This window comes from Helobdella robusta, assembly GCF_000326865.2.
Source record: "Helobdella robusta unplaced genomic scaffold HELROscaffold_9, whole genome shotgun sequence".
In the NCBI taxonomy this organism is placed as follows: Eukaryota; Metazoa; Annelida; class Clitellata; order Rhynchobdellida; family Glossiphoniidae; genus Helobdella; species Helobdella robusta.
The window spans coordinates 1,574,710-1,594,597 of record NW_008705512.1 but is presented as its reverse complement, the minus strand read 5'-3'; the positions used below and the strand labels follow the sequence as shown (position 1 = coordinate 1,594,597).

The 19,888-nt window shown below is 33.9% G+C and overlaps 1 protein-coding gene across 1 annotated transcript; it reads right to left on the bottom strand.

Annotated features, from left to right (window-relative positions):
- Nucleotides 1-13,194: 13,194 nt before the first annotated feature.
- Nucleotides 13,195-16,075, bottom strand: HELRODRAFT_166079 (hypothetical protein; the record flags this gene model as incomplete). The annotated part of the gene is made up of 3 exons (XM_009033107.1): nucleotides 13,195-13,406; nucleotides 14,239-14,287; nucleotides 15,629-16,075. 3 exons carry the CDS (start codon nucleotides 16,073-16,075, stop codon nucleotides 13,195-13,197), a joined length of 708 nt encoding a protein of 235 aa, XP_009031355.1.
- Nucleotides 16,076-19,888: the final 3,813 nt, after the last annotated feature.

Sequence of the window (19,888 nt, the reverse complement as noted above, 5' to 3'; positions counted from 1 at the left end):
GAAGTTTTGCTGCAGATGTTTGTGTGTGTGTGTGCGTGTGTGTTTGTTTGTGTGTAAGAGTGTGTTTGTATGTGTACGTGTGTGTGTGTGTGTGATGTTTTTAAGTTTCGGTTTCCTGTATAAATGATTTCTAATAAAATTATGTCTATACGTGCCTGTGTTTAATCATATATGTAGGAATAATAAAAAAAAATCATTTATTTATGCTTGTTTGATAGTACATGTGTGTATGTGAGTTTGCGTGTGAGTGAGTTTTCATGTCTTCATGTTTACGTAAATCTACATGTCATTGTGTTTTTTAGAGTTTGACTAGTTCAGAACTGAATTTTCAAACCAATTTTAACTCGCAGTGCCAATGCAAAGCAAAAAAAATCCGACAGATTGTTAAAATAAACGCAGTATAAAGAGTTTCACGAATGAAATATCTCTTCCCTCTCAACATAATTTGCAGTCTGCAGTGCGCTGTTGGATCGCTTCTGAAAAGAAGTGAACTGATAATTACAGTGCACTTTTTGTAAAATAAAATTCACCCTGGTCTGCAAGCAATGGGCTGAGATTTGATGCGTCTTAAAGTTGATCGCCACAGTTTGTTTCTTAGATTTTGTTTTTTTTCCTGGTAAAAAATGTCCTACAATTTTCGTTATCGCTAACTGAGCGCTGTAAATCACACGCACACACACACACTCACACATACACACGCGCGCGCACACACACACACACAGACACGCACACACACACGCACGCATACACGCGCACGCACAAAACCTGCCAACTATAGTTAAACAGAACATAGAAACATAGTTGAAATTGTAAGTGAGGTAAGAATTATAAAATAGTAACAGCTAGTATTAACAACAATTGCAACAACAGTAAATAAGAAATAAAAATATAGGTTTGCCTGAGAGGAATGAACAAATTGGATGAAAATAAAGACAATAACAATAACAACAACAAATTATCAGTGTTCATAAAAATATATACTTGCAAGATTAACACATATACATGTCAAGGACATACAAGTACAGCCAGTACAGTATAGGACATACCATACACATCGTAATCCCACCAACAATGTTCACTTCATCTATATATAACAAACACACAAATATTATTGTGACTGCATTTTTTGTGGAACTTGACAAAACTACAAAATTCGCCAATCCAATAATAGAAAATTGATTTAAATATCAATTATTGAAAAAAAAACTCTGAAAAAGACTAACATAGTTTGAGAATGGAGCACCAAAATCTGCTGATCGAGCCAGAACATTTATGTTGAAGTTTTTTGAGGTTTCATGTTGGGTGTGTATGTGTGTGTGTGCGTGTTGAGTAAATGTGTATGTGTGTGTGTGGTTGTATGACGTCACGATAAGATGCTCCACGTTGTTGGGTTTATTTATATTTTTTTACGTGCAGTTTTGTGTTCAATTTGTTTTATATTCTTACACGTTGTTAGATTTTGATGTTAACTTTGTTATCATCGAGCAATACCGTACTTTCAAGTTTGTTTTAACGCATTTGATGCGTTCTATGCAGTTGTGTTCACGTGTTCTTTTATCTCGGCATGTTGGATGATTCATCTTCGCCTGTTTCATTTTATTGTTATATTTTTACGTTGTTTATACACTGCTTGATGACAAGAAATGTTAAGATGGATTTCTGATTGTGTTGAATATCCAAAATTTCAATTCTAGTTATTTATTCATTTTTGTTGGCTATGTAAATAACTGTCAACTGTTCTTTGTCAACGAAGATAAGTTTAAAACAAAAGATGGTCGTATTTGATCGATAAGTTGAATTAAACACTTTCCCGCTCATCATTCTATCTGGTGCCATATTTTTGTGCAAAAAGTTACAATTTTGTGTAATTAAATTTTAATAGGTGGAAGGCACTCTGCAAGAAACAAACATCACACAGAAACTAAAATGCGAAATAAAATATTAAGCACAAGAAAACCCTTTCTAAATTACTAACGAACACCAAAATTTCAATCTGGAATGGATATCGAAATGACATTTCGATTCGTTTGGTTGAAACAAAATTAAAAAAATAATTTAAAGTTGTTTAAAAATTGAAAAACGAAAAGGTTTTCTGATCAGCATTTCAAAGAGTTGGAAATAATTCGTTTGACGTCTTGTCGCAAGGATGGCCAATAAATTAATCCTAATGCTATCTATAACTCACAACATGAATGCAATGCATATTTATATTCGTGGTTCTTTTGTCTTCTGTTACACATCAGCAGAATGAACCACATCACTAATTATATTTTGAGTTACTAAAACAAGATAAAAATAAATACTGCAACTACTGTGTCGTACTAAATTTAATATGAATAGTTTATGCCGGTGAAAGCAATTTTTTTGATTACGTCGCGGACTTCAGAAAAATCGAACATAGAAAACTGTTTTGGTTTCTATGTTTAGTTTTCAAATTTCAATAGTTAGTAAATGCGTGCTCTGCTGGATGATGTTTGACTGAATAATGTTTCCTGCCAATCAATCCACGCAACACTAAGTAGGAAATGATTTGTGGCTTGTGTCGTTGCGTTTGATGTTCCTGAGGTTGAAGCCACACAAATTGATGGTCTTCCTTTTTTGCTGCTTTGGTTGCCGTGAAAAAATTGTATTTTGTAACGATAGAATTAAATTTGTTGAATAACATTAAATGACATTCATGTCACTTTGTTATATCAAACTTGAAATATTTTATAAACTATCGAATAGTTTTTTGAGGTTGTTGTTGTTGCATTTGGCGTTGTTGCAGTTCAAAGGTCAACTTCACAGAGCACCATGATGCCGCCGTCGCCGTTCACGTCACACGGAGTGTCATCCCATTTCAAAAAACTGAAAACAAATATAATTTAAAGTCAATTAAGTGAACACTTCTCAACAATACAACAACTACAATCAAATTTTCAAAGTACATGAAATCAATTTGATGGCACTTGTTGCATGCGTTTGAAAAAATTTTCAGCCAAACTAAACAAGCATTCATTCATGTTTAATTTATTATTATATATTATAAAAATTACAATTAAACGTTTGATTTTTAAACATTTTGTTTCAAATATAGAAAAGTCGGTTATTTGGACCACCGGTTAGGGAGACCAGTAGCTCATTGAGACTTCAAGAACGGAATCAAATCCTCTTTGCCAACTTCAATTTAGCTAATATAATCGGTCTAAAAAGTTAACAACAGACCGTTTAATGGGACCACAAAATAGACAGCCCCAACGAAATGTCACCAGCTAACATAGGATCTGTCGTAAATTTATTAAATACGAAACAGGCGTTTCTATTGAATTACACATTAGAACTGAAAGAGAGCACGTGACCAGGACGCTGACCTGGATGAGATGGCCTCGTTTCTTTTTATATTTTAGCTCTCGCCATCCATCAGAGACTTCCATGCACCATTCATAATGAATGGCTGACTCTCCATGCACCATTCACATTCATAATGAATTTATAATGAATTTATGATGTCATTGCTGCTGATGCTTCCAGTAAAGTTTATAATAGACAGATTACGAGAAGTCTTCTATCAAATAAAAATTTTTTATTCAGTTTGTAAATTTTAGCAAAATTAATTGGAAAATGAATAAAATTGTTTGATGGGGATGTTTTATGACGGGGTTAGGAAAATGAAGCGTTCGTAAGCTTATTAACTCGGAGCCATAACAGCGAAAGATTTTATGGACAGATTGGTCATAAAGTTTGCTGAAATGTTCAGCCGTCGTCAGCGCACTTCAGCAATATACGACCTGGCTTTTAATCACCAAGCCTAATCTCATCATCCTATCAGTCTCAATTAAACGTAAATAAATTTTCTTTCATTGATGACGACATCTAACGACAAATATAATCTGCACCGCCATGAATGAGAATGAAAGGAATGAAAGGAATGAAGATTGCCTGGGGAGGCATGATTATGTTTATTGGTCCTCCATTGTATTCACAATAATTTATTTCTTCCTTCATTACGTAGCCAGCTAATCAGCTGGTCAGCTCATTAATTAAGCAATTAAGAAAGATTGAACTTTTGCTATAATTTATTTTTATTCGAGTTTTCTGTTTGAACTTTTGGTTTATTTATTTTATTTTTGTTCGTTTTCAGTATTAATTTGGTTGATTGAAATAAGTACAATTTTTCCGACAACAAAAAATGACGTTCATTTTTTTACTTACAATGTTTATAAATGTAAAAATTTAATTGTAAACATCAAGAAACGCATTTTGGAATGAAAAACAAATATTCAAATAAAATCGCCAGCAGTTTGCATTTTATTTAAAACCTTATTAAAATTTCACCAGGACGCAATTAGTAGAAACATTCTTTTTGATACGTTAACATATAAGCAAACTAAAATGCTTTGCGCATAAATATTTGATTGCTCCTTTAAGAGCAGAAAATGTTTTTTTTATCTTTAAGAATGTTATAAACAAAAATGTTGGCTGGTATGCATGTTTAGTAGTTTGTTTGCTGGAATGTGTATCTAAAGGCTGGCTATCTCGATGGTGGGTTGTTTTTGTTTGTTTGTTTATATCTGTCTACAGATGGATGTTTGGGAATTTCAAAGTTTGTCGCCAGTTGTAAAACGAGCCTGTTCGATAAACTGCGGACAGTCTGCCATCAAACCGTGTATTGGAGATTTTCTTTACCAACTTCTGCTCATGTGCATCCTGTTGTTTATGTTGAGTGTTGTGTATTGTTTGTGTTTTGTGTTGTGTATTGTTTGTATTGTGAGTTGTTTGTGTGTTATTGGTGTTGTGTGTATTTTGTGTTTGTTGTTGTGCATTGTTTGTGTCATGTGTTGTGTATTGTTTATGTTGTGTGTTGTTTGTATTGTGCGTGGTTTATGCTTCGTGCTGTTTATGTTTTATGTATAGAACCTAAATATTAATGTTTGGATAGATTTCACATTAAAAAATGTTTATTTAAGCAACTATTTAAAATGCTCTGCACCCTTCAGAGTATAAATTGATAGATATGTGTGACGTTCGTGAAGCATGGGGTGGTTCCTTCTTTTTAGATAGTTATGACATGATTTGCATGTTGTGCCACTACAACAAAGGTTAAAAAATGTCTAAGTGCATGCTGACAATGTTAAAAGTTTGAAAACGAAAACTTATTTCATCCGCATTGGCATTTTGAAATGTGAAATTTCACGAAAAATTAATCTGTGCTGACATAAAGTTAATTACTCAGGCCGGTTGCGAGTAATGTTGATGTGTAGTTAACCTCGCGTGTTGTTCAGTCTCCGGAGTTGTTTCTCGCAGAGACACAACTACAACGTGTTCAATCAAATAATGTCTCACTTCTAGGACTGCGTTATCCACCTTATAGCAATCCTAACAACCGAGCCATGTTTCATTGAACGTTTTGAAAATTCATCGTTACTTTCGGTGTTTGAAAGAAATTTTTTTATCTAACTTTTTCGTAAGTGAAACAATTGCGAAAGCAAAAAGCCATCTGACTTGATTTAAATTGTTTTTTTTTTATTTTCAACACATATTTTTTTTAAACTTAAAATTCATTGGCAGAGTTGTTGTTCATAGGAAAATGTTTTTAAAAATTGTTGTCGTTGTTGAAAAGATGAACGTACGCGTCGCGACATTATTCATAACAACAAGAATAACAAAAAATACAACATTATTATTAAAAAAAGTTGATAAGAACAACGACAACAACAGCAATTATAACAAGATTCATAGTAATAATAATAATTGTAATAATAATAACAATAATAATAAATATATTAATGATAATAACAATAATAATAATAAATACAATAATAATAAGAACAAGAATGAAAAATAAATTGTTGAAGGTGTTTTACGAGATGTTGGCATGGAGTGGATGTCACGTTGAAATGATGTTAGTTAGTTTATTGAGAAGAAGAGAAAAGTATTGGAACAACAACAACAAGAATAACAACAACATTGCAAATATACTCATTGCATGCCAACAATTCTTGTTAGCCATAAATTATCATTATTATAATTATTATCACATAATTATTATCATCATTGTCGTCTTCATAGTCGTTCATATATTTAATGTGTACCCACATGGCATGAATGTACTTAAATTTATATAAATACAAATTTTTGTCATCATCTTCACCACCACCATCATCATCGTCGTCGTCTTCATCATCTCTATCCATTATTATGCAAGCAAATTTGTAGAAAACATGCTTGCATGATATTTATTATTGCAGTCAGAAAATGACGATGATGAGGACGACGATGATTATGAAGTTGAGGATGATGATGATGATGAATGTACTTCCAGTTGAAAGAGTGCACAAAATGTGTTTGCAATACCTTCATACAAATCCCTCTTTTTCTAATGTTTGTTTTGCATCACTAACACGTACGAAGACAATCACACATTCACACACACACACACAAATACACACACGTACACACACAGCACTTTCACACAAACACCACAAACATACACAAAAATACACATACTCACAAATACACACAAATACACACACAGCACTTTCACACAAACACCACACACACACACGCACACACACACATCCACACACACACACTTTTACACAACCTTTGTTCTTCCTGATGTCCAGCATTGAATGTCATGTACAAGCATTCTTCAGGATCGTAGTAACTGCGTGAATTGTTAATAATATTTAGAAACAAATTTGTAATTCACTTTAATAATTATACTAATTAGATGAATTAATTAAATAATTAATTAAATAATTAAATAATATCCTATTTTTCACTGCCAATTTTAGTTTTATTATCCTCCTCATTATCGTTGTCGTCATCACTGTTTTATTGAAATGAATCTAAATGGAATTCTGTTTGTCGCTTAGAACAAAAATTATTTGCTAGTCAGCATGACCAAATGGCCACAATAATATAAACGATGTTGGTGATATGGTCATGTGAGGACTCTAAAAAGCGTAGCCATCTAAAAAGAAATCTCAAATATGGTTTCCAGCTTTCAATACACACAGTCAACAAATAACGGTTCATGAGTGATTCGCGAGCAGGCAAGTTGTTTGTTACTTGTTGGTTACTGTACTTCATGATACTAGAAAATCGTTAAATGATTTATTTAAATATTGAAAGAATATAAAGAATGACGTCACTTCAAAAATTAAACGAGAATGAGAATTCAAGTTCAGATGAAAATAAAATTCAGATAAATATTTATATAATTTGAATAAATGAATGAATGAGTAACAGTTATAAATAATGATCTCTTAATAATAAAACAGGGAGTTCTGACACGTCAAATTATAATGGTACCAATAACCTCACAGCATCTTTTATTATCATCTAAAAAAGTTTTTCGTAAAAAAGAACAAAAATAAAAAAACTTGCCAAAATTATCTGCTGAATAAAAGACAATAATGACCCAAGCAACCAGAGCATCAAACAGACGAAAAAATGCATACTAAGAAAGGAAAAACTGAACATGGTAATAGTGACGTCACAGATGATGTCATGTCTGTGATGTGATGATGCCATGGCTGTCACGTGATGATGTCATGGCTGTGATATGATGATGCCAGGTTTGTGACGTCACAGATGATGTCATGTTTGTGAAGTGTTGATATCATGGCTCTGATGTGATGATGTCATGACTGTGATGTGATGATGCCATGTTTGTGACGTCACAGATGATGTCATGGATGGGATGTGATGATGCCAACAAGGGTGATGTCATCAAAAAAAGTAGATTATAATCAGTGATGAAAAATGTAGAGAGTTATTATTAACAACACGTAACTCGTAAATAATAATAATTTTGAAAAGATAAAGTGTATTAATTAATAAGATTAAAATATTTGTGGTGGTGGTGACCACAAAGAAGATGATTATCAGGTTGATATGAGTAGGAAGATGAAGGATGATAATAGCGATGATGACAGAGCTTGCAACGGCGATGACGATAGTGATGATGATGACGACGACAACGATGATGATGATGATGATGATGATAATGATGATGATGAGCTGATGATGATAATGATGATGATGATGCTGATGACGGTGGTGATGATAATGATGACGATGATGACGATGACGATGGTGTTGATGATAATGACGATGATGAAACTGTTTGTTACAATAAAATATTGCACTGAGGAGAATGATGAAAACAAACAAAGATCATAAATAAGCAATGAATTCGACGATGACGCCATAAAAGATAACGTCACATTATATTGCAAAATTACAGAAACAACATTTGATGTTACTATTTGAAAACATCAACATTATTACAATTCAATTTAAATGATTACAATTCAATTCAATACAATTCAATTCAATTCAATACAATACAGTGCAATACAATACAATATCATACAACACAATGCAATACAATACAAAATCTTACAACATGTTACTATACAATACAACAAATTACAATACAATACAATACAGTACAATACAATAAAATACTATACAATACAATACAATGCAATACAATACAATACGCCAACCATTTTTCAAACTCGCGCTCGATAAAGTTTTCATTTATAATAAAATGAGAAGAAGAAATTAATTATGTAACAATTTGGCAATTACAAAAATTACAATTGTAATATTATTAATTGCCACCTTGAACAACAACAACAAACAAAACTTGCTACTACTTCTACTTCTACTACAGCTACTTTTACCCCTACTACTACTATTGCTACTACTACTACTACTACTACTAATACTACCACTACTACTACTACTACTACAACAACTACTACTACTAATACTACCACTACCACTACTACTACTACAACAACTACTACTACTACTACTACCACTACTACTACTACTACTACTACTACCACCACTACTACTACTACTACTACTACTACTACTACTACTACTACTACTACTACTACTACTATTACTATTGCTACTACTACCACTACGACGACCACCACCACCACTACTACTACTACTACTACTACTTCTACTACTACTACTATTACTACTACTACAACTACTATTCATTTTTATTTATTTATTTATTTAGGACAATATATATAGCGCCCATTCAATGTTCTCAAAAGCGCTCTCAAAAAATATAAATTAATTATATACGTGCAAACAAAATAAGTACAAAACTAAATTCAATGCAACTTCAACGAAAATAAAAATGTCTTTAAATCTTTTTTAATTGATTGAAGATGAAGTCCAGGTTTTCTCAGTGATGCGGGGAGACTGTTCCACGTTCCACACGGTGGGACCGGCAATATCACGTGATCCAATCTGTAACCTTGGCACTGGCACCCTTAAGAGATTTGTATCATCTGATCAAAGACAGAAACTAGATGCCGCACCTTTTCTGGTAAATTTATTGGTTATGTAATCTGGTGACATTCCGTTTAAAGCCTTAAACATGATCACACCAACTTTAAAAACTATCCTTTTATCAATCGTCAACCAGTGCTAATCATTCAAAATTGGCGGGACGTGGTCAAACATCAATTTACCAGCAACCAACTTTCCAGCTCTATTCTGAACCGATTGCAAAATAGCAATAGATTTATCAGGTATTTTATACAACAAGCTGTTGCAGTAATCTAACCGAGATGTAACAAACGCATGCACCAAAGTTTCCAAGGTTGATCTATCCAACCAGCGGTAATTCTATATAAATTCCGGAGACAGAGATGCATGAAACTGATATCATTTTTATATGATCCTTCATCAATAATCTACTATCAAGCAAACTCCCAAATTGGTGGAGCATGAATGAACGGTATGTTAACATCATTTACTCTGATGGAATTTACATTTAATTTTACCAACTGCTGCCATGTGCCAACCGGAAGCAGCTGAGTCTTGCACTGATTGAGTCTCAATGAGTTACATGACATCCATTTTCCAACCTCCGCTAAGTATTTAGCAAGTTTATCAACCTCAGCTTTGAAAAAACCAGGATGACCAGTCACCAGAAATTGAATATCATCCGCAAATGCAAGGCAGGCAAATCTATGAGATTTGATAATTTTAAATACATCTGATGTATATAATATAAACAGAAAAAGTCCAAAAACAGATGATTTGACCATTTTAACATCAGACAGCACATTATTGAACAAGATCTGCTCTGTTCGATCCTTCAGATATGACTCAAACCACACAAAAAGAGTGTACCGCAACATCTTCAAAAGTATTCCATGGTTGACTAAACGCTGACGGCATATCCAGGAACGACAGTAATGAAATGTTTTGAACATCCATTGTTGAAAACAAGTTTGATAAAACCTGAAGTAACGCTGTCCCAGTTGTCTATATGCTGATTGATGAATCGGCATCAAACTATTTACAGACAAATAGACTAGCAGACACTTCATAACAACCCTCTCGACAACTTTTGATATGAAAGTAAGATTTGATATAGGTCTATAATTTTTAACAACATTTACATCAGAGTTTGTTTTCTTCAAAATTGGAAGAACCTCGGCATGTTTGAAACTAACAGAAAATTTACCCACTTTCAAACAGAGGTTAGTAAAACTGGTGAGGAAGCAAATAAACAAATCTAAGTATTTTTTAAGGACATGTGTCGGTATGACATCAAGTGAGCTTGTTTTTGTTGGAGAATTGAGTATGACACTTTTTAACTCGTCTTCTGTAATTACAGGAAACGATGAAAACCAGCAATCATTTGGTGACCTACCTCTCTCATCCAACGGAATGGAATTAATATCTGTTGTCTGAATAATCTGATCAACCTTGCCCGTGAAGAATTTCATGAACTGATGAGGACTTATTTTTATATCATTACTTTAACATAACATTTTGTTTGCAATTTGCCATCTATTTCTGGACCCCTTGTTTAACTTTATTAAATTATTCCAATATCTTGTACGCCTATCAGAAAAAAAGATCATTTTAAATTTTTAGCGAAGTAATCCATTCATTTCTATTTATATCCGTTGAACATCTTTTGTACAATCGTTCCATCTTTCTACAACATCGTTTGGCGCGCAAGCAATTTTCATCAAACCATGGAGCCACACGTTCACCTTTGTCAAGAATCACCCTTTTAGGACCAGTCTGTCAATGATACTTTTTAACTCATTATTGAAATTTTTTATCTCACCATCAACATAATTGCTACGACAAGAACCAGACAGTGGAAAGTTTAAAACTGCTTCAACAAATCTTTCTTCATCAATCTTTTTCCATGATCTAACGAATCGTTTGGCTGTTGTTCGACGTGGTTTAGCAATTACCGCCTTAATTAATATTAGACTGTGATCAGAGAAAACTCCATGAAGAAAAACTGTAGTGCTAATAATAGGAAAATCAGCGCAGCTAACAACCAGATCCAATGTTCCACCACCTCCTGAATGCGATTTATATGATTAACTAGTAGAAATACATCAAATATTTCAAATAAACGTACTACTACTACTACTACTACTGCTACTACTACTACTAATATTACTACTATTACTACAATACTATTGCTACTAATAATTTTACTACTACTACTACAACTACTTCTGCTACTATAGCTGCTACTATCAATACTACAAATTATGATAATATGACTACAGAACCAGTGAAAACAATAGTAATAATAATAATCATAATACTGATAACAATATTAGTGGCGAGTTATTGCCTCAAATACTAGTAAAAATTATAGTAGTTAGAAAAATTATAGTAGTTAGAAAAAAATAGGAGTGAGAGGACAGCATTAAAGGCATCATAGGAGGAAAAAAAAGTGAGCAAGGCAAGCGCACCGAATCTATGAGATTAACTTTCTGTTGTCATCTTCACTATCGCATCATCATCGTAATCGTCATCACATTTATCACGTTATAGCTGATTCCACCAGTCTTCGCTATCGTCATCATGCTGTTTATCATTGTGATTATAGCATACACGTCAGCGTTATCATCGTTGTCGTCTTAATCAATGTTTTTATCTGGAAACCCACGACTCTGAGAACTGAACATTATAGCCAGCAATCCAGCCAACTCACATCACCATCAAATTCAACTCTTACAAATTACAGACCAGTAGACATACACACAAATACTCACACACGCACACACACGCACACACACACTCACGTACACACACTCACGCACACGCACAGACACACACACACTCACGCACACACACACGTTTACAACATTACAATACACTGAAGTTTACGACAGTAATTACGTGAAAAGGTTAGAGAGAGTTAGTAACATTAATCAAGCGGACCATCAGAAACACTGCCAGACAATTGTGGCCGTCATTTGCGTCATTTCCATTAGAAGTTGAAGCCACAAATCATGCGACAGCGTCACCATTCGTCACATTCATTAACTTTGGAAATGCAGTCTCATTTATGGCGATGTTTCATTCTAATGCTCGCTACCGCAGTTTAAATGTAACCTGGCACTAATTTTTTTTTCTCACTAGCCAGCAAATTATTTTTTTTAAATTTCACTACTGCAGTTTTTAAATTTCAGTTTCAAAAATACTTTAAGCTAATTTTTATAAAAATATATAAACGTTTCTATGAATGTTATTTAAAAGATGTTCACAGAAATGTAATTTTTGTATTTTTTGAGCTGGCCTGCAGTTTTTTTGTGCAGCAAGGTCTATTTTTATAAAAACGCGTAGAGATACATTAATACGTGATATCATCTATAATACGTTTTAATCTTGGACACCTGCTTTAGTTTCAGAAACATTTTTATTTATTTAAACCTAAAATAATATTCTTATAAAAAATATTACTTAAGTAATTAATTAATTAACGATTTAATTAATTTAATGTCTTAGAAATTTCTACATTTGGAATGAGACTTCTACGTAACCATGGCAACAACGTCAGTGCATTTCTTCGACGTTTAACAAAAATCGAACGCTAATTTTACAAAACTGGTAAATATTTTATGATAAGGCATATAAACATTCAACAAAAAAATATGTTACATTCTATACGACATAAATTGTATTTATAATATAATAATCATATTTAAAAAACTTATTATTACAATATTATTTTTATCTATAATAGTTATATTTAACAATTATACAACAACTTCACGTAAGCCAATTTCACCAAGTTTCCTTATAACGGGTCTTCGTACTATTCACTAAATCACACCATTGTAACCACCCAGTTGCCGCCCCATCAAACCGCATTAAAAATCACCACAACACTATTTCCAATCAAGTTTCTACACCACAGCAACCAAACCCCATAACGTGAAACACCAACTTGTCCGGTCGCCCCTTTGCAAAAGCGGTGAATCCGGATATGGTGCCCATCTCCCTGTTGTGAACGTCCACCCACTTCCACTGGTCGTACATGCAGGTCGCTCCGTGGCTGCCCCGCGCGCGCCTCCCACCTATCCAGTACCCCACGTTTGTCGCTAAGGCATCTGGAAGATTTTTTTTGTTGCGATTGGTGAAAAATAAAAAATTGGTTTATTATATTTTGTGATTGATGGAACATGGTAATTAACGAATACCATAGTAAAAATAAATATTAATGCCAGACGATTATAGCGCTAACATAATAATGGTAATGAAATTTCGTAAAAAAATATAATAAATTCTTAAAAGATCAATGAGCAATAGAAATGTGTCTTTCATTCATTCATCTAGAGCCAAATAATTTTCATAAAACTTGCAATTACATCAGCGAGCAATATTTTGTAGACATTAACAATTAATTCACTAACAAAATTGCGTTCAGAAAAATCAAAAATAATTAAATGTTTTTTACTACATCCTGATTTTTGTAAGAACATCAAACAAATGTAAAGATGCTGTGGTGTGTTCTATGAATTGTCACACACACCAACACACACCAACACACCAACACACACACACACACACATACACACCACACACACATACACACGCAGGACATACACATGTTGTAATCTTAATTTTGTTCCAGAGATTTCAATGCTTTATATCCATTTTATATTATTTTATTTGAGATGATAAGTTGCTAGACAGACACATTTTGATGCAAGTTATTTACTAACACATTCGTTGCAAAAAGTTTACATTTTTTAATAATAACCTTGATAAATTTTTGGTAAGTTTCAAATTTATTCAGTATCATTATTGCCATTTAGTTTGTTTACTGCAAAATACTTCAATAAAATATTTGAGACATTTTAAATACTATGGAGTTGAATGTACATGAAGTGAAATGGAATGGAGAAATAGTGCATACGAAAGATAAAAAACATCAACAACCTCTGTTTATTCTTTCGAGTCGGTGACGCAAGTAATCTTCCACGAATACCTGATGGTCAAGATTTTAATGTTAGTGTTGTTGTTTTTGTTGTTGTTTGTGTGGTTGTTGATGATTTGGTTGGTGATGGTTTTGTTGATGCTGCTGTTGAAGATGATGATGTTGTCGCCTATGGCTGTGTTGATGTTGCATTTTGTTATCGGTATAATTACTACATGCTTGTTAATATCGTTTCCATAAAATTTGATAAAGAAAATATTGAATGGTGTCCCATCGATATTCGTTGTCCCCTCAGTGCGTTTGTTAGTGTTGTTTGAATGCTTGAATAAGAAGAATGCTCTTTCAAACTCTTCCTTCATCTACGTTAACATCTGCTACTGGTGTCTCAGTGGTATTTATTTGCAATTTACCTCCATGTACTTTGTATTCAATGCTTTGTTTTCATCTCTTGAAATATTTTTTTACTAAACTTTGATGACATTGAAACGAGGTTTTAACCTTAATATTATTCAAATAACCCCAAAACAAAATTACAGTTAAAAAACATTGTCTATATGGGCAGTAATCTCTGTGCTAATATATATTGATGAACTAATAGAAAAAGAGATGTCTACATTTTTTAATGTTTTGTCTACGGCTGGTGGTATGTTGGTAGGTCGCTGGGTCGTTGAGAAGATGTGTTGGTGTGTTGACGAATGCAAGTTTTGTTGATGTTGTTGCTGATGTTTTGACGTGTCTGCATTGACGTGTCAGTCGTGAAGTGCACAAAAGAAGTGGCGAGGATGTTTTTAAAACCGAAAATATGCAGCCCGATAACTCAGCTCTTTTGTTCGTGTTTAACATCATATTACGTTAGGTGGTGAAATGGGAATTATTAAAGTAACAAAAACTAAGTAAGATTTTGGCAAATTATTAAAAAGTTTTAGATAATTGAAGCAAAACAAACAACAACTTTCTTGACAAACAAAAAGAGAGAAAAAAATGTTGATGGAGGTATTTGTGTTGTCACTAGTCAATGGGGATGAACTTTTTGAAATGAGAGTTCGTAGCGAGCGGGCAATACATTATCACTCCCTGTTATTAATAACGCTTTCAAAACATCAAAAGTTGGTTGTGCGCGTAATTAATGTTTCGACATCAACTGCGCATTATCATCGTCATCATTCGCATCATCATCTTCATCGTCATTTCTCTCAACATGATCATTTACAATTTTTCTATATTTTGTTTGTCATAATTATCTTTTATTTTACAAACACTATAATATTTTTCAACATTCGACGAACAAAATTAATTTTTTTTATATAATCATCACCATCATCATCAACAACAACATCTTTATCATCATCATCATCGCTACCACCCTCACCAACACCATCGTCACCACCCTACCTGCTCTCTTATAGTTTGAATGTGCGCCAAATGGCCACCGAGGTTCTTGCAGTGTCCTTGAGCGTTTTCAAAGGTCATTGCAATCTCGAAATTTTTGTATTTCGATATTTTTTTCTCTTTTTTCATTTTTTTGTATTTATCTCTGCCGTCTTCTGCGTTGTCGGGGTTTATATTGTTGTCGTTGTTTTTGTTGTGGTCTACTTTGCCGCCGTTGTCGTTTTTGTGGTCGTTGGTGGTTATGGCGTCGCTAACGTTGTTGCGGTTGATGTTTGAGTTTTTTATTTTGTTGTGAGTGCCGTCAGTGATGGTGTTGTAAGCGAGTGTTGTGGTTGTTGGTGCGTAGTATATCACCCAGCCATCATCGCCGTCGAACTCCCTCCCCACGTTGCCAGCCAGGCCTGAGTGACGAACAATTGTTAAACTTTTGCAATTTAAATGCCTCTGCATCTATATATAAGATAATTTAGTTTTTGATAATTTAGTAATTGAAATTTTCTTTTTTTTCTGGGTTTTTATGAAAATTTTGAGTTTTTTTGTTTTTGTTTTTTTGAAAAATAACTTTATTGGTTTTTGTTGCTTAGATGTGTTGCCGTTTCCTCGTTGCGTATGAAACTGTATCATGCTAGATGCATTTCATTATACAGACAGGCAAAACAGACACACTTCACGCGGCGTGATGGCTCAGGGTGGCGTGATGGCTCAATAGTTAAAGGCGCCTGGTCTTGCTATTGCTATGACTGGGTTCGAATACAAAAAGATACCCGCCTATCATATGCAATGTGTATGATGCGTGGTTTACACGCGTATTCATATACGCTGTGTGTGTTTGTCGTTGAAACCTCTGAAACAAACGCAAAAGAAAGAGAGAAACCTTTTACCTTTAACCTTTAAGGACGTGTCGTACAATCTGTGCAGTGCAGCACTCAACACACATGCGCACACACGTACACACACACACACAAATTCACAGATGTACGTGTACATATGTAAGCACATACATATGTACTTGTATCAACACATACACCCACATCGTAACACATAACGGTAAGAAATTGATTTACACTGTGATTCTTGAAAAGCTGAGCAAGAAGGTGTTCAACTTCAGGTTTCATTATTGTAATTAAATGCTGCCCGCTACTTCCAGTTTGTGGGCGGATGACCACAGGCTGACCACAACAGACACTTGGAATAATTTTTTATCCATTGAATGAAATGTTGCTAATGGACACGAACAGAAAGGAAAGAAAAAAAATGAAGAAAAATATTTTTAAACGGGATTAAAACATTCAAAACGAGGAAAAACTGTTTGGATTTTTGAATGAAAATGTTAAAATATATATAAATTATATAAAAATATTCGAAAAATATAAAAAGCCGAAATTTAAAACAGTTGTTAAAAGAGAGGAAAAGTTTTGTTAACAATGAAGAGTTTGGAATTTTTGTAAGTTGGACAGGTATTAAAAATTCTACCATTACAAAAATTTTCTTCCATCGAAATGTAAAAGTTGAGAAGACAATGTAAAAGTTAAGAAAGAAGATTGAAAGTTATACGCTGGAATGGCGACTGAATGACTCATTCATTACAATGACATTTCAAAAATATTTGTCGCCAGGTCTGCCTCAGCGGACGTGATGTGGATTTTTGTTTTAACTTTGATAATCTGAATAAATTTGGGCTGAACTTTTCAAATTTTCTAAAATTCTTTTTCAAAATAAAAACTGAACTGTGAAACTAAATGAAAAAAATTTAAAATAACGATTGTAGATGTTGAGTTTTTTAACTTCAATTACGAGCAAGCAACGTCAGGATTACTGCGAAGAACTCGCCTGGCTGTCTGCAGCTCAATTACTGAAGTGTCTGCTGAACGTGACGTGAATGAAATATAAAATTAAAAGAAACTTATCGAGATACCAAAGTCTGAAAATAATTTTCCTAACAAAGGCACTCCAACGCTGAAATGTGAAATCATTATGTTTACCCTCAAAACGATATCTCAAATTAGTTAGCGTCTTATATATATATCAAATCAAAATCAAATCAAATATTGTATTTATATAGCGCCAATTATAATTGCTTCTCACCAGCGCTCTCCTCGTATGAAGCATGTTTAAAGCGAAGTCATCATCGGTTGAGATCACTAGGAGTTACCAAATAGGTATGTCTTTAGACGTTTTCTAAACTCAGCTAATGATAACCCGGATATACGTAGTTCGATAGGTAGGCTGTTCCAAAAATAGGCCCAGCAACTGCAAAATCTCTATCTGCTGTTTTCAGGCTGTTCCAAAAATAGGCCCAGCAACTGCAAAATCTCTATCTGCTGTTTTCAGATTCCGATCTCTAACATACAGCGTGTTTGAATCAGCAGACCTTAGACGCCCATGTGATGAAATAGATGAAACTCGAATACACTTATCTTCTAAATATTTCGGAGCCAGACCATTTAAACTTTTAAATACCATTACACCCAACTTGAACATGATTCTTTGTTTAACACGCAGCAAATGCAACTCCTTTAGAATTGGTGATGCATGATCAAATTTTAATTTGCGATATATCATTCTAGCAGCCTGATTCTGAACCATCTGAAGTTTAGACAACAGTTTATCAGCTATGCCATATAGAAGACTGTTACAACAATCCAATCTAGAGTTGACGAAAGCATGTACTAATAGAGTCATTGTATCTCTATCTACCGATTTTGTGACTTGACGTAATTGACGTAGTTGGAGCATACATTTTTTAACCAATAGACTGACTTGTGAACCCGTTGTCATACGGGAGTCCATCACAATTCCCAAATTGGTAACCGTTTTACTGAAACTAATATCAGTCATACTGATGTTAATCGATGAAGGTTCAACTGCTGGCGTTTGTTGCCATGTACCAGCCAACATGGACTGAGTCTTAGTCTGATTCAACTTTAGCCTACTTTGACCCAGCCACGAGCCGACATCAGATATAGTTTTTGTCAGTTTCTCTAATACGGTAGGCATCTCATCTGGGAAACATGAAACGCAAATCTGCATGTCATCTGCGTACCCATGGCAATAATAACCATCTTTATTCAGTAAATCCAATATCTCTGCAACGTACAAATTAAAAAGAATCGGTACAAGAACAGATCCGAGAGACCACCTGAGTAAGAAATCTGCTGAGTCCGACCAGTAAGAAATGATTCGAACCATGCTAACGCAATCTTATTTAAACCATAACAATATTTCAGTCTGTCCAGCAGGATTTTATGATTCACAGTGAACGCCGAACTCATGTCCAGGAATGTCAACAAAGTTACTTTTTGTACATTAACTGCTGAATAAACATGAGAGAATATATCCGATAGAGCTGTTTCGGTCGAATGAAACTTTCTGTATCCAGATTGATGCGAAGGCCAAATACCATTTTTATTTATATGATTATTTAAAACTAACTCAACGGAACGTTCAATAATTTTAGAAACGAAAGACATATTTGACACCGGCCTATAGTTTATCAGATCTGATTTATCTAATCCTGTCTTCTTTAGAATTGGCGTGACAATTGCATGCTTGCAAACCTGTGGCATTACACCCTTTGTTAAGCACATGTTGATTAAGTCAGTTAAGTAAACAATAAAACAGTCAGCATATTCTTTGAATACATGCGTCGGTATTGGGTCAAGTGAGCATGACTTCGTAGGTGAAGAATTAACAACTTTAGATATCTGTTCTTCAGTCAGCACTGGAAACGATTCGAGTGGAAACATAATATTATTAAAAATAACTGGAAAATTAAAACATTCAGTTGTCTTTTCGGTCACTTACAACTTGTCAGCAAAAAATTTTTTAAAATCATCGGCGCTATGCATTGAACCAACTTCATTTTCAACACTTGTCTCTTTTCCTAATAATTTATTAATCGTTTGCCATAAGTATTTGGAATTATTTATAAACTGACATGTTTTCGCGAACCAAAAACTCCTTCGTTTCACTGAGTAACAAACATTCTTTTGTTTCGTTGCCAGTACCCAATCAACTTTATTATTATAACAACCAGTAGTTCTGAACCTTCTTTCTTTTTTTCGACACATTTGCTTAGCCTTTTTGCAGTCACTGTCAAACCATGGGGCAGTCGGGACATGTTTCCATCGAACTTCAGGAAGTGGAGCAACATCGTCAGCATTTTTTAAAAGCTCTTCATTGAATATATTAAAACCCAATTCGACATCATCATCCTGACCATAATGCTTCGAGATAGGTGAGCACCTCAAAAGCTCAGTCAGA